We start from the raw sequence: 15,264 nt of genomic DNA, 5'->3' as shown, positions 1-15,264 counted from the left end.
ATTTTTATTTTTTGTTGTTGTTTTTTTTACAGATCTAATCTTAATTTATTAAGAAACATGAAGGTATAGAGACTGGAGGGAATGTTTATTTACTTTATTTATATTTATTTATTCATTAATTGAATCTTTAAGGGAAACTGGAGGCAAAGTTTATTTATTTATTTCAATATTTATAAGGTAGGAAGCCGTTTCATTTATTATTATTATTATTATTATTATCATCATCATTATTATTGTTATTATTTTATTTAATCTACTTCATATAGAAACATGAAGGTATAGAGACTGAAGGGAATGTTTCTTTATTTTATTTATATTTACTTAATTATTGAAGATAATTTAGAATCATTAAAGGAAACTGGAGGAAAAGTTTATTTTTTTATTTCTATAATCATAAGGGAGGGAAATGTTTTATCTATGTCTTTATTTTTTACTTAATATAATTTATTTAAAAACATAAAGGCATAGAAACTGGAGAGAAAGTGAAATTATGTCTTTAATTTATGTTTTTATATTATGATGATCATTAACTTAGAAAAATAAATCATTAAAACTGGAGGGAAAGTTTATTCATTTAAGAGTAAAAAATAAAGGGAAAAAACAAATAAATTATGAAATAAAACTGAAACTGAACTGTCTAAACTGTCATGTTTAAATATGCAAATGAGGTGTGAACTTAAATATATGCAAATTATCTGTTTCCAGGACATAAATCTTTTTTTTTTGACTAATTCGATTCAAAATTTTTTACTTTTATAATTTCATGAATCAGAAAATCCTGAAGATAAACATAAGACTACATCTGGTTTTGAACATAAGAAAATGACTCTGGATTGTGAAGGTAATGTCTTTATTCCTCTTTAAAACAGAATCAGATTTACATTTCTTAGAAGCTGCAGTTCTCGTGAGTCTTTAAACCTTTATTGAGATCAATCACGACAGACATTAGCAGCTACAAGACGCTGCTCCAAAAAAAACTGGAATCAAGAGAAAATCAGAGTTCAGCCCTGAGATCATTTCACCGTTTATAAGAAGAAAACATTTGAGACATTAAAGAAACAATCAGAGAATCAAATGATAAACAAAGTGAAGCTTCATCCAACATTCAGACCACAGGACAGGAAGTCGTCTCCGTCCTACAGACCTCACAGAGACACTGAGGAACCAGAGAACAAGACCATAAACCCAGGATAAAGAGGTTCAGAGAATGTGGTGTTGAAGGTGTGGAGGTGGATCAGTGAGTCAGAGGAGACTCTGTAGAAGGACAGAGAGCCAGCAGGACAGTCCACATACACTCCTATTCTACTAGAGGAGGAGGAGGAGGAGGAGGAGGAGGAGGAGGAGGATGTTAATCTGTTATTGTGCCAGACATAGTAACCATCATCAGAGCAGAACAGACACCAGGACTGATCATTGAATCCAAACCGACAGTCCTTACTGTTTCCTTTCCTGCTGATTCCTCTGTAACTCACTGCTACATGAACTCTTCCTCTCCTCTCGACCTCCCAGTAACAGCGACCAGTCAGACCATCTCTACAGAGCAGCTGAGGACAGGAGTCAAATCTCTCTGGATGATCAGGATATGACTGATCCTCTCTAACACGTGTCACCTTCCTGTTGTTTTCAGACAGTTTGAGGTTTCTGTATACTGTGTTTGTGTCCAGTGTGAGTTGACAGAAATCTGATGGAGAGAAAAAGACACAACACAGCAGCAGTTTATCATCAGACACATCTGAAAGGTTTATTATTTCTTTGTGTCCTGATGTTGTTCATTTCTATAAAGTTTAATGATGACACATGTTGTCAGTCATGTTTTAATGAATAAATATCACAACTATTAACTTTGTATTTCAAGCTGTTTTGTCTTCATTAGTCAAATGTAATCCACACTTACACTTCCTCAGACCAGGTGTTAACCTGTGCTCTCCACCATGGTCCACCCTGGAGGAAGAAACACAGTCACAATGATTTTCTATCCAACATGAGTCCTAACTGCTGTTCAACATGAAGCAGAGCTCCTCAATTTGTCAGTGTGACAGAGAAACAGGCTGAAACTCTTCTGAGTCAACTGTCTGCATGATTTCTGAGAGAAAAGACAAGAAGAAGAAGAAGAAGAAGAAGAAGAAGAAGAAGAAGAAGAAGAAGAAGAAGAAGATTTTATTTTTAAACAGCACTTTATTTACAGTTGGCACATAACAAAACAAACAGTTAATTATTCAAAAAATCAGTTACTACCATACTACCCAGGACCGGACCAGCGCACCCTGTACTTTAGTGTCCAGCAGGTTGACTAACGCCATCTTTTTAGTCTTGAGGATTTCAAAATATCCTCGATTTCCTGTGGACTCACTTTCACATTCGAGATCCACAATATCTGATAGATCTGGTGATGTCGTGTGTGACATTGAGCGTGTGCTGCTGACATAAAAGCTTAATTTGAACCTTTCCATGGTCCCACCACTGCCTCAGACTGACAAACTCGCTTTTCTTCTGTCTAAAATCATTCCAAAAAAAGCTTAAAGCCTCCTTGAAAGATTTATCAACAGTTAAAACAGATTTAAAATGCCAATGGGCGCTTTTGGATGAAATATTTCTTATAAAAACACTACTTAAAACCAAAGAATGATCAGTGAAACCAACTTGTAAAATTCAACACATTTTCACAGCACTTATTCTGTGCTTAAAAACATAAAACCGATCTAGTCTAGCTGAGGAGATTCTGTTTTCACTAACGTGGGACCATGTATACTGTCTGCAGCCTGTGTGCATCCTTCTCCACACGTCCACCAGGCCATGGGAGGAGACCAGCTGCCTCAAGGCATGCTGGGATACTGGATGAGGCTCTGCATGGTTACCATCTAAAGGATCATTTTCAGTACAATTAAAATCCCCACCCACGAATAAATAATCCTCCCAGCTAAGGCCATTTAAAATATCATTCAGACTCTCAAAGAAGTGCTTCCTCTCTGTACCTTTGTTTGGAGCATAAATATTGATAGAAACAATATTAAAATGTTCAAAAACAGCCTTTACTAAAAGGCCCCTCCCCTCCACAACATGTCTGACCTCCAGGGAGGTTGGAGTAAAACCTTGAGAGAACAGGAAGCCCACTCCTCCACTGAGGGTGGAGTTATGACTTAAAATGAGTTCTCCTTCCCATTCTCTGCTCCAGTCTGCCTCATTACCAACATCACTGTGTGTTTCTTGTAAAAACAGGACATCCATATGTTTCATTTTGGTCATTTCAAACATTAATGCTCTTTTTCTTGTTTCTCTGGCATCATTGACATTCAGACTGCCTATTTTAAAACTACCCATCATAATGGAAATGCTAAAAAACAGGCAAAAAACAATCAAATAAATAAATAAAAATAAGATCTGTACATTCATCATCATTAAAAACCAAGTTGTTTCCTGACTTTAATCATCTGTTTTCTCAGTCTGAACACTTCTTGGTCTGTCAGGTCTGACTCTGATCTGTGTTTTATCATATGCCTGACTGAATTATAAAAACCCTGCAAATCAGGGAAGTGCTGTTCCAACATTAACCTCTTCATCCCTTTGGTTTGTTTTATAAAGGACTTCAGTGTATCAGCAGGATACACCTGAGCAGCAGCCTGCTGAGTGTGAGACAGGTCACTGCTGTCAGACAGAACCCTTCTGTTCTCTGCAGCACTACGTTTACCTGCCAGACGTCCGGCCGTACCACCGGCCACCACAGTCAGCAAGTTTCTCCTCTTGCTGCGCCGTTTAAGAGGAGCAGACCCCCACTCAGCCTCACAGGCCTCCACCTCTCTAGCTTCAGTTACTGCGCTTCCCTCACACAGCTCACCTGATAAAAGTCTTTCACCTGACTCACCTGTCACCTCACCTACTTCTCCCTCTTTACCTGCTTCACACTGGATATCTGCGACCTCAAACTCTTCACAAGGCTCACCTGTTATTTTACCTGCCTCACTCACCTCACCTACAGCCTCACCTACATCTTCACCTGCTTCACCTACCTCCTCTAGCTCACCTGATACTTTATTTTCTTTGCCTACTTTAATAGCAACTTCACCTGCTTCTCTCCCCTCACCCGTCTCACCCACATCCTCCACCAACTCACCTTCCACTTTACCTGAAGGCTCACCTGTCACCTCACCCATCTCACCCCTCACCTCCTCCCTCTCACCACTCACCTCAGAGCTTCCTCCAGCCTGGCTCTGCATCTCTTCACCCGGCCGGTCCCCGCAGCCGGAGCATCACGGTTAGAACAGGCTTTAATCAAATGTCCCTCTCCACCACATCCAAAACACTAAAGAGAACATATTCAAACTCATCTACACTGACACTGGAGCGGTAATCAAACTCTTCGTCTTTGTTGTTTAACAACATCAAGAGCTGTCTGCGGTGAGACACTACGTGTCACTACGTGTCTCAGCAGGAGGGATTTGCAGTCTGATAACACCTTCCTTATAGGTGACACCACTTTTCCATGTCTTGAAAGTTCTTTGATTAAGAACTCATCACTGATGAATGGAGGGACGTTTGACAGGGTGATTTTAGTGGCCGGCTGCGTCAGCGGCAGCACCGGCTCAAACATCCCATTCACTGTGATGCCTGTCTCCACCAACCTGTTCACCTGTTCTAGTTTTTCTAAGAACAGGACCACGGCACTGTTCATACGGGCAGCGGACTTCACGGAGCCGTGCCCGATGATTTGGCCAACTGCCAGTGCTACCTCCTCCACGCTGCACAGAGAGAGAAAAAATACTCAACTTCACTCAGCTCTTCCACTCACACTCCTCTCACAAGAAGAAGAAGAAGAAGAAGAAGAAGAAAGTTACGTACAAATATTAAGAGACCATAGTCATCATTAATCTGCTCTCTTTTTATTGATGTCCTCTCATAAAATATAGTCCACATTGTCAATAACTGCAATCTCTGAATACATTTTTTTTTGGGGGGGGGGGGGGGGAGAGAGTCTGGGCTCAAAGTGCTGGGTTTGTTTGATCTGTCCACCACCCCTCACACCAAGGTTATAATAGTTTTGGATTTTTCATTAGTTTAATTTCGTTGTGATTTTTTTTTTTTTCAAATTCATTTAGTTTTAATCCTTTTTAGAGTGAGTTTGCTAGTTTTAATTAGTTTTAATTTTTTGGAAAATGCTTAGTTTTAGTTTAGTTTTTATTAGTTTAGTTTTAGTTTTTTGTAATGGGGTATTTGTTGGGTGCCAGATTCAAAAAGGTCACAATAAATGTTTCCTTTATTTCCTTTGTCTGATCCATCTCAGCCCCAATAAGTTTATTAAGTCATAAAACCAGATAGTTGAAATAGATTTTATATCAACCAAAAAGGTTTACATATGAAAAAAGTTGACAAAGACGGAAACTAAAGACATTTTCACTATAATTTCAGTTAGTTTTAGTTAGTTTTGTAACCACACAATACAGTTTCAGTTAGTTATCGTTTTTATAAAAAGTAATTTTTATTTTTATTATTTTTTTAAATTTATTTCAGTTCTAGTTTTTGTTTTTTCGTTAGTTTTCGTTAACTATAATAATCTTGCTTTCCACTCGCCCTAAACTAAATTTTTTCACATTTATAATCCATCACCTCACTTTGCTCTCTCTCTTATTACAACAAACAAAAACACCCATTTGAGCAGTAATAATTTTCATTCAAAAACAAACTATTTTTTTGGGACAGTCTCTGCTTTAAAAAAATACTTTTCTTTCAGCAGAAAACCATTTATAATGTAATTGGATGCACCTTGTACATATGTTCTCCAGATATATATTTTATATTTTTTCCTTGAAAGAATCTCTGTCCAGAGGTTGAAACCACAACACACGGCATTCAAATTATTATTTTCAAGGTCAATAATGAACTTCGGCATGAAAGCTTGTTTTCAGGGTTCCTGTGTCATAAATACCTTTGCTGAACTGAAATCAGAAAATGATGAATCAGAAAGTTATTATAAAAAGATTAAAACAAAATACAATATTGATACTAACTGCTAAGAAAGAGTGGAAGAAAATGTAAATAAAGAAACTGGAGACACCTGCAGTGTGAGCTCTTGTTCTCTGTCCATACCTGAGAGTCTCCAGTCTGTAATGTGGATCCTCTCGTAGAGCAGACAGCTGCTTCTCTCCTGAGTCTCCTGGATGATTGTAGCTCAGGTCCAGTTCTCTCAGATGGGAGGGGTTGGAGCTCAGAGCTGAGGCCAGAGAAGAACAGCCTTCCTCTGAGATCAGACAGCCTGACAGACTGGAATTAAGAATATATCAGAGCAGGAACAGCAGGACGGTTAAAGTGATGTTGACAGTCCTCCCAAACAGGATGAGCAGGTTGAGTGGAAGAAAAAAAGATGAACTGTTTACATACAGACACTGACCTGAGAGTTTCCAGTTCACATATTGGACTCTTCAGTCCAACAGCCAGCTGCTTCACTCCAGAATCCTGCAGGTTGTTGTTACTCAGCTCCAGGTCTCTCAGACTAGAGGATTGGGAGCTGAGGACTGAGGACAGAGCTTCACAGCTTCTCTCTGACAAGTTACAGCCAGTTACCCTTTAAAGTAATGTACACATTCATCAGTATTGGTTCTTAATATTTAATGTGATTGAAAGACATGATTTGACATGATGATATAATATTTCCTATATGAGCATGCAATTATTATTATTTTTAGCTAAGACACATTTGTCTGTGCAGATTTGTGTTTGTCAGTCAGCTTTAACAGGGATGTACATGATTAAAATTACTGGGATTTCATAAAATTATTACCTGTGATATTTTCTTTCATTGTGCTAATGACAAATAAAACAAAGAGCCCCCAAAAACATTTAGATCTGAGATATTTGTCTTTCCATAAAACTGAAAAAACAAAAAACAAAAACAAAAGCCCTCAAGAGAAATGGCACTTAAAATCCAGTGTGATACTTTAAAATAAGTTTAAAACTGACCTTAGAGTTTTCAGTTCACATATTGGACTCTTCAGTCCAACAGCTAGCTGCTTCACTCCTGAATCCTTCAGGTTGTTGTTGTTACTCAGGTCCAGGTCTCTCAGACGAGAGGACTGGGAGCTAAGGACTGAGGATAGAGCTTCACAGCTTCTCTCTGTCAGGTTACAGCCACTCAACCTGGAGAGGATTATAGATTAACATAAACAAAATGTTTTACTTGTCTTGTATTACAGAAAGCATTTTCCATGTTGTTCATATATCCACTCACAGAGCTTTGTTGGAGGCTTTGACCACTGGCAGCAGCCTCAGAAGAGCCTCCTCTGAAGCAGAGTATTTCTTCAGGTCAAACACGTCCAGATCTGTTTGTGATGACAGTAAGATGAAGACCAGAGCTGACCACTGAGCAGGAGACAGTTTATCTGTGGAGAGACTTCCTGATCTCAGGGACTGTTGGATCTCCTCCACTAGAGAACGATCATTCAGTTCATTCAGACAGTGGAACAGGTTGATGCTTCTCTCTGCAGACAGATCCTCACTGATCTTCTTCTTGATGTACTTGGTTGTTTTCTGATTGGTCTCTGAGCTACTTCCTGTCTGTGTCAGCAGATCGCGTAGGTGATTCTGATTGGTCTCTAGAGAAAGACCCAGGACGAAGCGGAGGAACAAGTCCAGGTGTCCATTTGGACTCTTTAAGGCCTTGTCCACAGCACTCTGGTAGAGATGTTTTGGTTTCAGTTTTTTTCTGAAGAATTTGGGCAGTCGGGAGGTTGACTGTTTTTCTGTCATCAATTCATTGACTCCAGAGTTGATGAAGGTCAGATGGACATGAAGAGCAGCCAGAAACTCCTGAACACTCAGATGGACGAAGCAGAACACCCTGACCTCGTACGGTCCTCTCTCCTCCCTAAAGACCTGTGTGAAAACTCCTGAGTAACCTGAGGCTGCTGTGATATCGAAGCCACACTCTTTCAGGTCTGAGTCATAGAAGATCAGGTTTCCTTTCTGCAGCTGATCAAAAGCCAGTTTTCCCAGAGACTCAATCATCTTCCTGCTCTCTTGACTCCAGGGTGGATCTCTCTCAGATCCACCATCATACTTGACATTCTTCAGCTTGATCTGAACCACCAGGAATTCAATGTACATCTCAGTCACGGTCTTGGGTAGCTCACTTTCCTCTCTGGTTTTCAACAGCTTCTCCAGAACTCCAGCAGAGATCCAGCAGAAAACTGGGATGTGGCACATGATGTGGAGGCTTCGTGATGTCTTGATGTGGGAGATGATTCTGCCGGCCTGCTCCTCATCTCTGAATCTCTTCCTGAAGTACTCCTCCTTCTGTGGGTCAGTGAACCCTCTGACCTCTGTCTCCATGCCAACATAGTCAAGAGGGATCTGATTGGCTGCTGCAGGTCGTGTGGTTATCCAGAGGCGAGCAGAGGGAAGCAGTGTCCCCCTGATGAGGTTTGTCAGCAGCACATCCACTGAGGAGGACTCTGTGACATCAGTCAGGGTCTCAGTGTTGTGGAAGTTCAGAGGAAGTTGACGCTCATCCAGACCGTCAAAGATCAACACAACGTGGAACTTTTCAAACCTGCAGATTCCTGCTTCTTTGATTTCAGTAAAGAAGCGATGAACAAGTTCCACCAAGCTGAACGTTTTGTCTTTCAGCGCATTCAGCTCTCTGAAAGTGAACGGAAATATGAAGTGGATTTCCTGGTTGGTTTTGTCTTCAGCCCAGTCCAGAGTGAACTTCTGTGTTAAGACTGTTTTCCCAATGCCAGCCACTCCCATTGTCAGCACTGTTCTGATTGGTTTAGCTCTTCCAGGTGAGGCTTTAAAGATGTCTTCTTGTCTGATTCTTGTTTCTGGTCTGTCTGGTTTCCTGGATGCTGTTTCAATCTGTCTGACCTCATGTTCATTATTGACCTCTGCAGTCCCTCCCTTTATGATGTAGATCTCTGTGTAGATGTCATTCAGAAGGGTCTGGTTTCCTGCTTTAGCGATCGCCTCAAACACACACTGGAACTTATTTTTTAATTTGGATTTGAGTTTTGGCTGGCACCGAAGAAGAATCTCTGAATGAAGAGAATAATGAAACCAATTAGCAGTTGTTACAGTGAATGTGAGTTATGAATTTGTTTTCCAACAAGTGTACAGATTTCTTTATGTGTAAAATCTGTTCAGCTTGATCAATAACTACAGTAGGTCCTGAAAAAGTGGTCTCCAGAGTAGCTAGACGGTGTTCGACTCCTATTGAGGGAAGTAATATTGTACAAGAAAAACATACATTTACAATTAAGTGTGTGCACATTTTAACCACATAGAAGCAACCAAAAAAGGATTGTCTGCCTCTGGTTCATCATTTTTGTTCTCTGATAGACTTTAATTTCATTTCTCTGCTGGATGTGTTTTGGGTGCTTGGTTCTATCATCCAAAGTGCAACAAGACATACATGTCTATATTCATAGATCAGAGAGAGTTTGTTAAAGTCTCTGTAACCTACAATTTTGATCTTTTTTTAATCAATTTTTATAATGAATAATGATTCTGACTCACCTTCAAGTTTGAGGGGGGGGGTTTGATAATTTCTGATTTATCTTCTCTTTAACTGTTCTGGCCACGTCAATCGCTTTTATACTGTAAGTCTGAATCATCTGATCCACGGTTTTAATCCGGTTTGCATTCTCCAGTCGACTCTTTGAGATTGCTTCGATGCCTCCTAGCGCCCCCTGCAGGAACCACTTGAATTTTTCAAAGTCCTCATCTCCCAAATCTTCTAAAATTGATAAGATTTCCTCTTCAGGTGTCGCCATTTTTTTGTCCCTGCAAAGATCCAAAAGATACCAAAAGGAAATAGTTCATTTTAAAATATAGACTTTGTTTGATGAAGAAGGTTTTATTAGTTTTAAACAGCGGTGCATCATCAGGAGAGACAAACAAACAAAGTCAGGAGACAGTTAGAAAGGACGGTCAGCTACCTGTAACTGTCAGACAGACGTTTTGTTTGGGGCTCCCCAGAGTCGAGGATCACTTCTGGTTTTCAGTACAAGCTGATCAACATTGATGTGGAAATCTGTGCTCACAAATGAGTCATTTGGGAACATGTATAACAAGACCAAGAAAACAGATTCTTAAAATATAGATTTGGTTCACAGTCCAGGCAAAGAAATTAAATGCCAAAAAATATTGCCAGTTTTCTTTTGTGTTAAATCAGAGTTGCAGCAATCAGTAGACTATTGCCAGCTATTGTGATAATTAATGAATGGTTAAGTACATTGCAACTGTAAGTGGATCCAAGCTGTGAGCAGAGAACAGGAAGCAACACACAAACTCTGTGACTGCACTGACAGAGCACACACACATACACTTAAAGTGATCACACACACCTACAGGAAATGACACACAAACAATATGGTGGCACTCACAGAGCATGCACACAAACTAACGCACACACACACAGTGTCACATCATTTAATATAATTAATACTTATTTTTGATAATTATTTCTTTGCTAGTCATTCTAACACGTTAGAGCTTCTCTGGTTTTTGGCATAGTAACCACCAACATCGACCAAAATAGTTTTTATAAACCTGAAAATGAGTTAGTAATCTGTGTCACCCCGAGCTCCATTCATACAGGTTTTTTAAGCCTCTATTGGAAGATGTCTCCATTTATACACATAACTTAGAGTATTAACAGTTAAGAACTATAAACACACCTGCTGTGTCCAGACATGATCTGCATTTTTCACGGATGATCATAATCAAACTGTAGATTCTGCCTGAGGAACACAAACAACATTACTTTTACATTTTTCGAAAAAACACTGTTCAGCCAATCAGCATCAAGAAACATTCCTCCTGTGCAGTTAAACAGCAGGATGTGATCAAAGTGATCCTGATGATGAAACATTTACATTCTTGTTTTTTTAATTCCCCTACCTTTTCAAAAACAGCCTATGGACAAGTGTTGTGAATTAGCACTTGTGCTAAAACACTTAAACAATGCATCTGGTCTGTCCAATGTAATTGCTCTGTCCATATCAAATAAACACTAAATAACAATAATAATAATAATAATGATAATAATAATAATACAGACTCCTCTGGTAGGATTCTCACCTGCTGAACTCACTTCAGGTCGACTTACAGACACTTTCCACCTTCGTGTGTCGAAAAAACTCTGTGAGAGAAGAAGCTGCTCGTTTCCTCTTCCTGGTGTCTGTGAGCGTCTGAGATGAGGAAGTCAAACCCTCAACACTTCACAGTGACGTGTTTCAGAGTGAGACATCAGGTGATGTAGTTCTACTATCTGTCCACTAGATGGTGCTGACTAACCATCTAAGAAGCTAAAGAAAGATGATAAGGACAACCAGTCTCACCAATGAGACACAGTTTGAGTTTGTAAAGTCTGAAGTGTTTTGAGGTACTTGTACTTTGCTTGAGTCCTTTTAATGTAATTTTATACTTTTACTTCACTACATTTTAGACCTCATCACAGAATATTAAGTCGTGAAAATGAGCCCTACATTGAGGAAATGAAAACACAACTGACATAAATGTATCAGTAATAAAAATACAATAATACATTTTGGAATACATGTAAAACAATCTGAGTGGGTCCATTCTGCATCACGAGTACTTTTACTCTTTTTACTTTAAGTACATTTTGATACTTTTGTACTTTTACTTTTGTAGTTTTGACTGCAGGACTTTTACTGTATCGAGTAATTACACAGTATTGTGTTAGTACTTTTACTGCAGTAAGGGATCTAAATACTTCATCCACCACTGGTTATGCATCTCTCTGTGGTCGTTTTCTGTCTTTTCGTAGTTGTTTTGTTTCATTTTGTGATTGTTTCTGTCTTTTTGAAGTTCTATTTTGTTTGTAGTTGTTTTGCCCCTTTTTGTATCTTTTTTGTGTGTCTCTTAGTAGTTAGTTTTGTGTCACTTTGTGGTAATTTTGCTTCTTTATTGTCATTCTGTGTCTTTGTTATGTGTTTGCTACTCTTCATTGTCATTATGAGTTCCTTTTCTGTGTTTTTGCATCTCTTTGTGGAACAAACGGAGAACTTTCACCAGGAGAACAAGCTTCATGTCCTGTGTGAAGACCAACGTAAACAACTCTTTATGTAACTTCTGTTTTTAATGTAACTTCTGTTTTTAATGTAACTTCTGCTTTTAATGTAACTTCTGCTTTTAATGTAACTTCTGTGGCTCACGTCATCCTCAAAACTACTTCACTTCCAGCATTTTCATCATGTATTTCATGTTTAAACTATCTTTAAGAACGACTAATCAGGGAGATTTTCCCCCTAAACCTAAGTCCGTGTATTTATAATGATGTGAGCCAACAAACGCTCATAGAAGTCTATGGGACAGACGGTCTGTTCTGTCGTTTAGGTTGGAGATCTTGTTGGATCGCTGATTTTGTGTGAACACAAGCAGAAAACTTGAAGCCTGACAAGATGTATTTGCATGATATCACAGGATCTAGCTGCCGTGCAGAGGTGAGAACTGCCCAGGAAACGTTTCTGTAGAGAAGGCCGTTTGTCCTGCTGCTCCCGCGACCCGGCCCTGGATGAGCAGCTGCAAATGTATGCATGAACCTTCGTACACAAATATAGATTGTGTCTTTAAGGGTGTAAAGCTTGACTTTGCTTCTTCGCTGTTATAACCGACTGAGTTTCACTTGTTAGAGACGCTTCAGTCCTGTAATAAAATAATAATTGATTGTATTTGTATCGGCTGCTTTAAGAGATACTCAAAGTCGTTTTTATGTAGAATGCATGAACAAATACAGAAAAAAAAGAGTTTATAGTTCAGGTTCTGCAAAGAAAACATTATATAACAATTAATTTGTCTTTTCTTATGAAATATAGTACTATAATAGCCCAGAATGATCTGGAAATGTCACATTCATGAATCACTGATGTGATTGGACTGAACACTGATCTTTTTTATTCAGTTTGATAATCAGATCATCTAAACGGCGTCTTCACGTCACAAAGCAGCTTCTGAAAGATTAAGAAGCTGCCACGTTGTTTCAGGAGACACTTTGTTTTTGTTTTTTTCTACAACCAACTCCAGACAGCTTGTTGTCTGCTGACGAGTTCATCATATTTGATGAATCTGGAGGACATTTGGAGCTGGCAGAACACGATGCGGTTACATTTGAAGTTTGCATTTCAAATTTCAGCACAAACAGATGTGTTTCTGATGACTTTTACTGCAGCTTTCTAACATGTGGACAACAAATACGGCTCTCTGTTTTATTCTTGTTGTTCTGTCTGCAGGCAGCAATCAAGTCAAACGATACAACATTTATTTATTTTTTTAAACTCATATTTTTTAAACATAAACATGTCCATAAAATAAGATCATCCACCTGCTGCAGAGCTAGTGACCTTTGATCTCCTCATACAGGAAACTCAACAAAAGTATTCAAACGGAAACGATGTGTTGAACACACTCAGGGGAATCCCCGCCGCCGCCATCACAAGTGTTGCTGAAAAACGGAAGTGAAGTTGCTCAGCTCGAGTTCTTTACAAGCAAAGAAAGAGAACAAAAGGATCAACACTGCAGTTAAAAGAAATCTGTGGGGGGAAACATGCATGAATGAAAATGAAAAACTTTTGTTTGTATTTCCATAACTTTTACTTCTGGTTCCAAACATTTGAATGGAAAAAATAAATAAAAGATCAGATGGATAAAAGTTTGAATTTGCAAAAAAACTTATTTGAGTTACATGTGTGTGTTTATCAGGTGAGGAAACAGAACAAAACTGTCAACATTGCAATTAAAAAAAATGTTTTAATTGCAATTACAATACATTTTTGAGTAAAAATGTATAATTGTAAACTAAAAAAAAAACATGTTTTTTTTGTAAATCCCTTACTTTTACTTTTGGTTAAAAAAATATGAATTCAAAAACAAAATAAAACAACCCATAAATTAAAGTTTCTTATTTGCAAACAAAATTTTGGGGATTTGCAAATTAAAGTCTTTGTGACAAATGTCACCTGGACAGTTTCTTTAGAAAAACAGATATTTTACTGCAGTAACAGGACTTTTACTATAACAGAGTACTTTTACTGCAATAACAGGACTTTTACTATAACAGAGTACTTTTACTGCAGTAACAGGACTTTTACTATAACAGAGTACTTTTACTGCAATAACAGGACTTTTACTATAACAGAGTACTTTTACTGCAGTAACAGGACTTTTACTATAACAGAGTACCTTTACTGCAGTAACAGGACTTTTACTATAAAAAGTACTTTTACTGCAGTAACAGGACTTTTACTATAACAGAGTACTTTTACTGCAGTAACAGGACTTTTACTATAAAAAGTACTTTTACTGCAGTAACAGGACTTTTACTATAAAAAAGTACTTTTACTGCAGTAACAGGACTTTTACTATAAAAAGTACTTTTACTGCAGTAACAGGACTTTTACTATAAAAAAGTTATTTTACTGCAGTAACAGGACTTTTACCATTACAAAGTATTTTTACTGCAGTAACAAGACTTTTACTAAAACAGAGTACTTTTACTGCAGTAACAGGACTTCTACAGTAACAGAGTATTTCTACAGTGTGGTATTAGTACTTGTACTGCAGTAACAGGACTTCTACAGTAACAGAGTATTTCTACAGTGTGGTATTAGTACTTGTACTGCAGTAACAGGACTTTTACGGTAACAGAGTATTTCTGCAGTGTGGTATTAGTACTTGTACTGCAGTAACAGGACTTCTACAGTAACAGAGTATTTCTACAGTGTGGTATTAGTACTTGTACTGCAGTAACAGGACTTCTACTGTAACAGAGTATTTCTACAGTGTGGTATTAGTACTTGTACTGCAGTAACAGGACTTCTACTGTAACAGAGTATTTCTACAGTGTGGTATGAGTACTTGTACTGCAGTAAATGATGTGGATACTTGCTCCAGCTTGTGGAACAGACTTTGTCTTCGTCTCGTTTCGTGTTCAGAAGGTTTTTTGGCGTCCGTCTGAACACACCTGCTGTTTCTGTCGGCCAATAACTTCATCGTCTGCATGTAAATTTAAAAACATGAAGTCATTACAGAAACATTCAGTGTGCAGCTGTCAACATGTTGGAGCCAAAACATTTATATTTATTAGTTCAAACACATAAAAACACGAAGACGCTGCAGGCCCATACCTTTACATTTATGATTCATACAATTGTTTTTTATATTTCATGTTTTCTTCAGTAGAAACTTTTGGTGAAATCTTTACTCTGCATTTTATTGTGCTGTCACACAGTGACATGTCTCTTAAAACATATACAA

The 15,264-nt window shown here is 38.3% G+C and overlaps 1 protein-coding gene across 1 annotated transcript; it reads right to left on the bottom strand.

The window, feature by feature from the left end:
- Positions 1-909: 909 nt before the first annotated feature.
- Positions 910-9,758, bottom strand: LOC131991082 (NLR family CARD domain-containing protein 3-like). Its single transcript, XM_059356381.1, has 6 exons — positions 9,532-9,758; positions 7,217-9,061; positions 6,380-6,553; positions 6,079-6,252; positions 1,895-1,941; positions 910-1,681 (listed from the first exon to the last, which is right to left on the bottom strand). Exons 1-6 carry the CDS (start codon positions 9,756-9,758, stop codon positions 1,146-1,148), a joined length of 3,003 nt encoding a protein of 1,000 aa, XP_059212364.1. The 3' UTR covers positions 910-1,145.
- Between the last annotated feature and the right edge of the window lie 5,506 nt (positions 9,759-15,264).

Source organism: Centropristis striata, chromosome 18 (genome assembly GCF_030273125.1).
Source record: "Centropristis striata isolate RG_2023a ecotype Rhode Island chromosome 18, C.striata_1.0, whole genome shotgun sequence".
In the NCBI taxonomy this organism is placed as follows: Eukaryota; Metazoa; Chordata; class Actinopteri; order Perciformes; family Serranidae; genus Centropristis; species Centropristis striata.
This window is presented reverse-complemented; position numbering and strand designations above follow the sequence as displayed.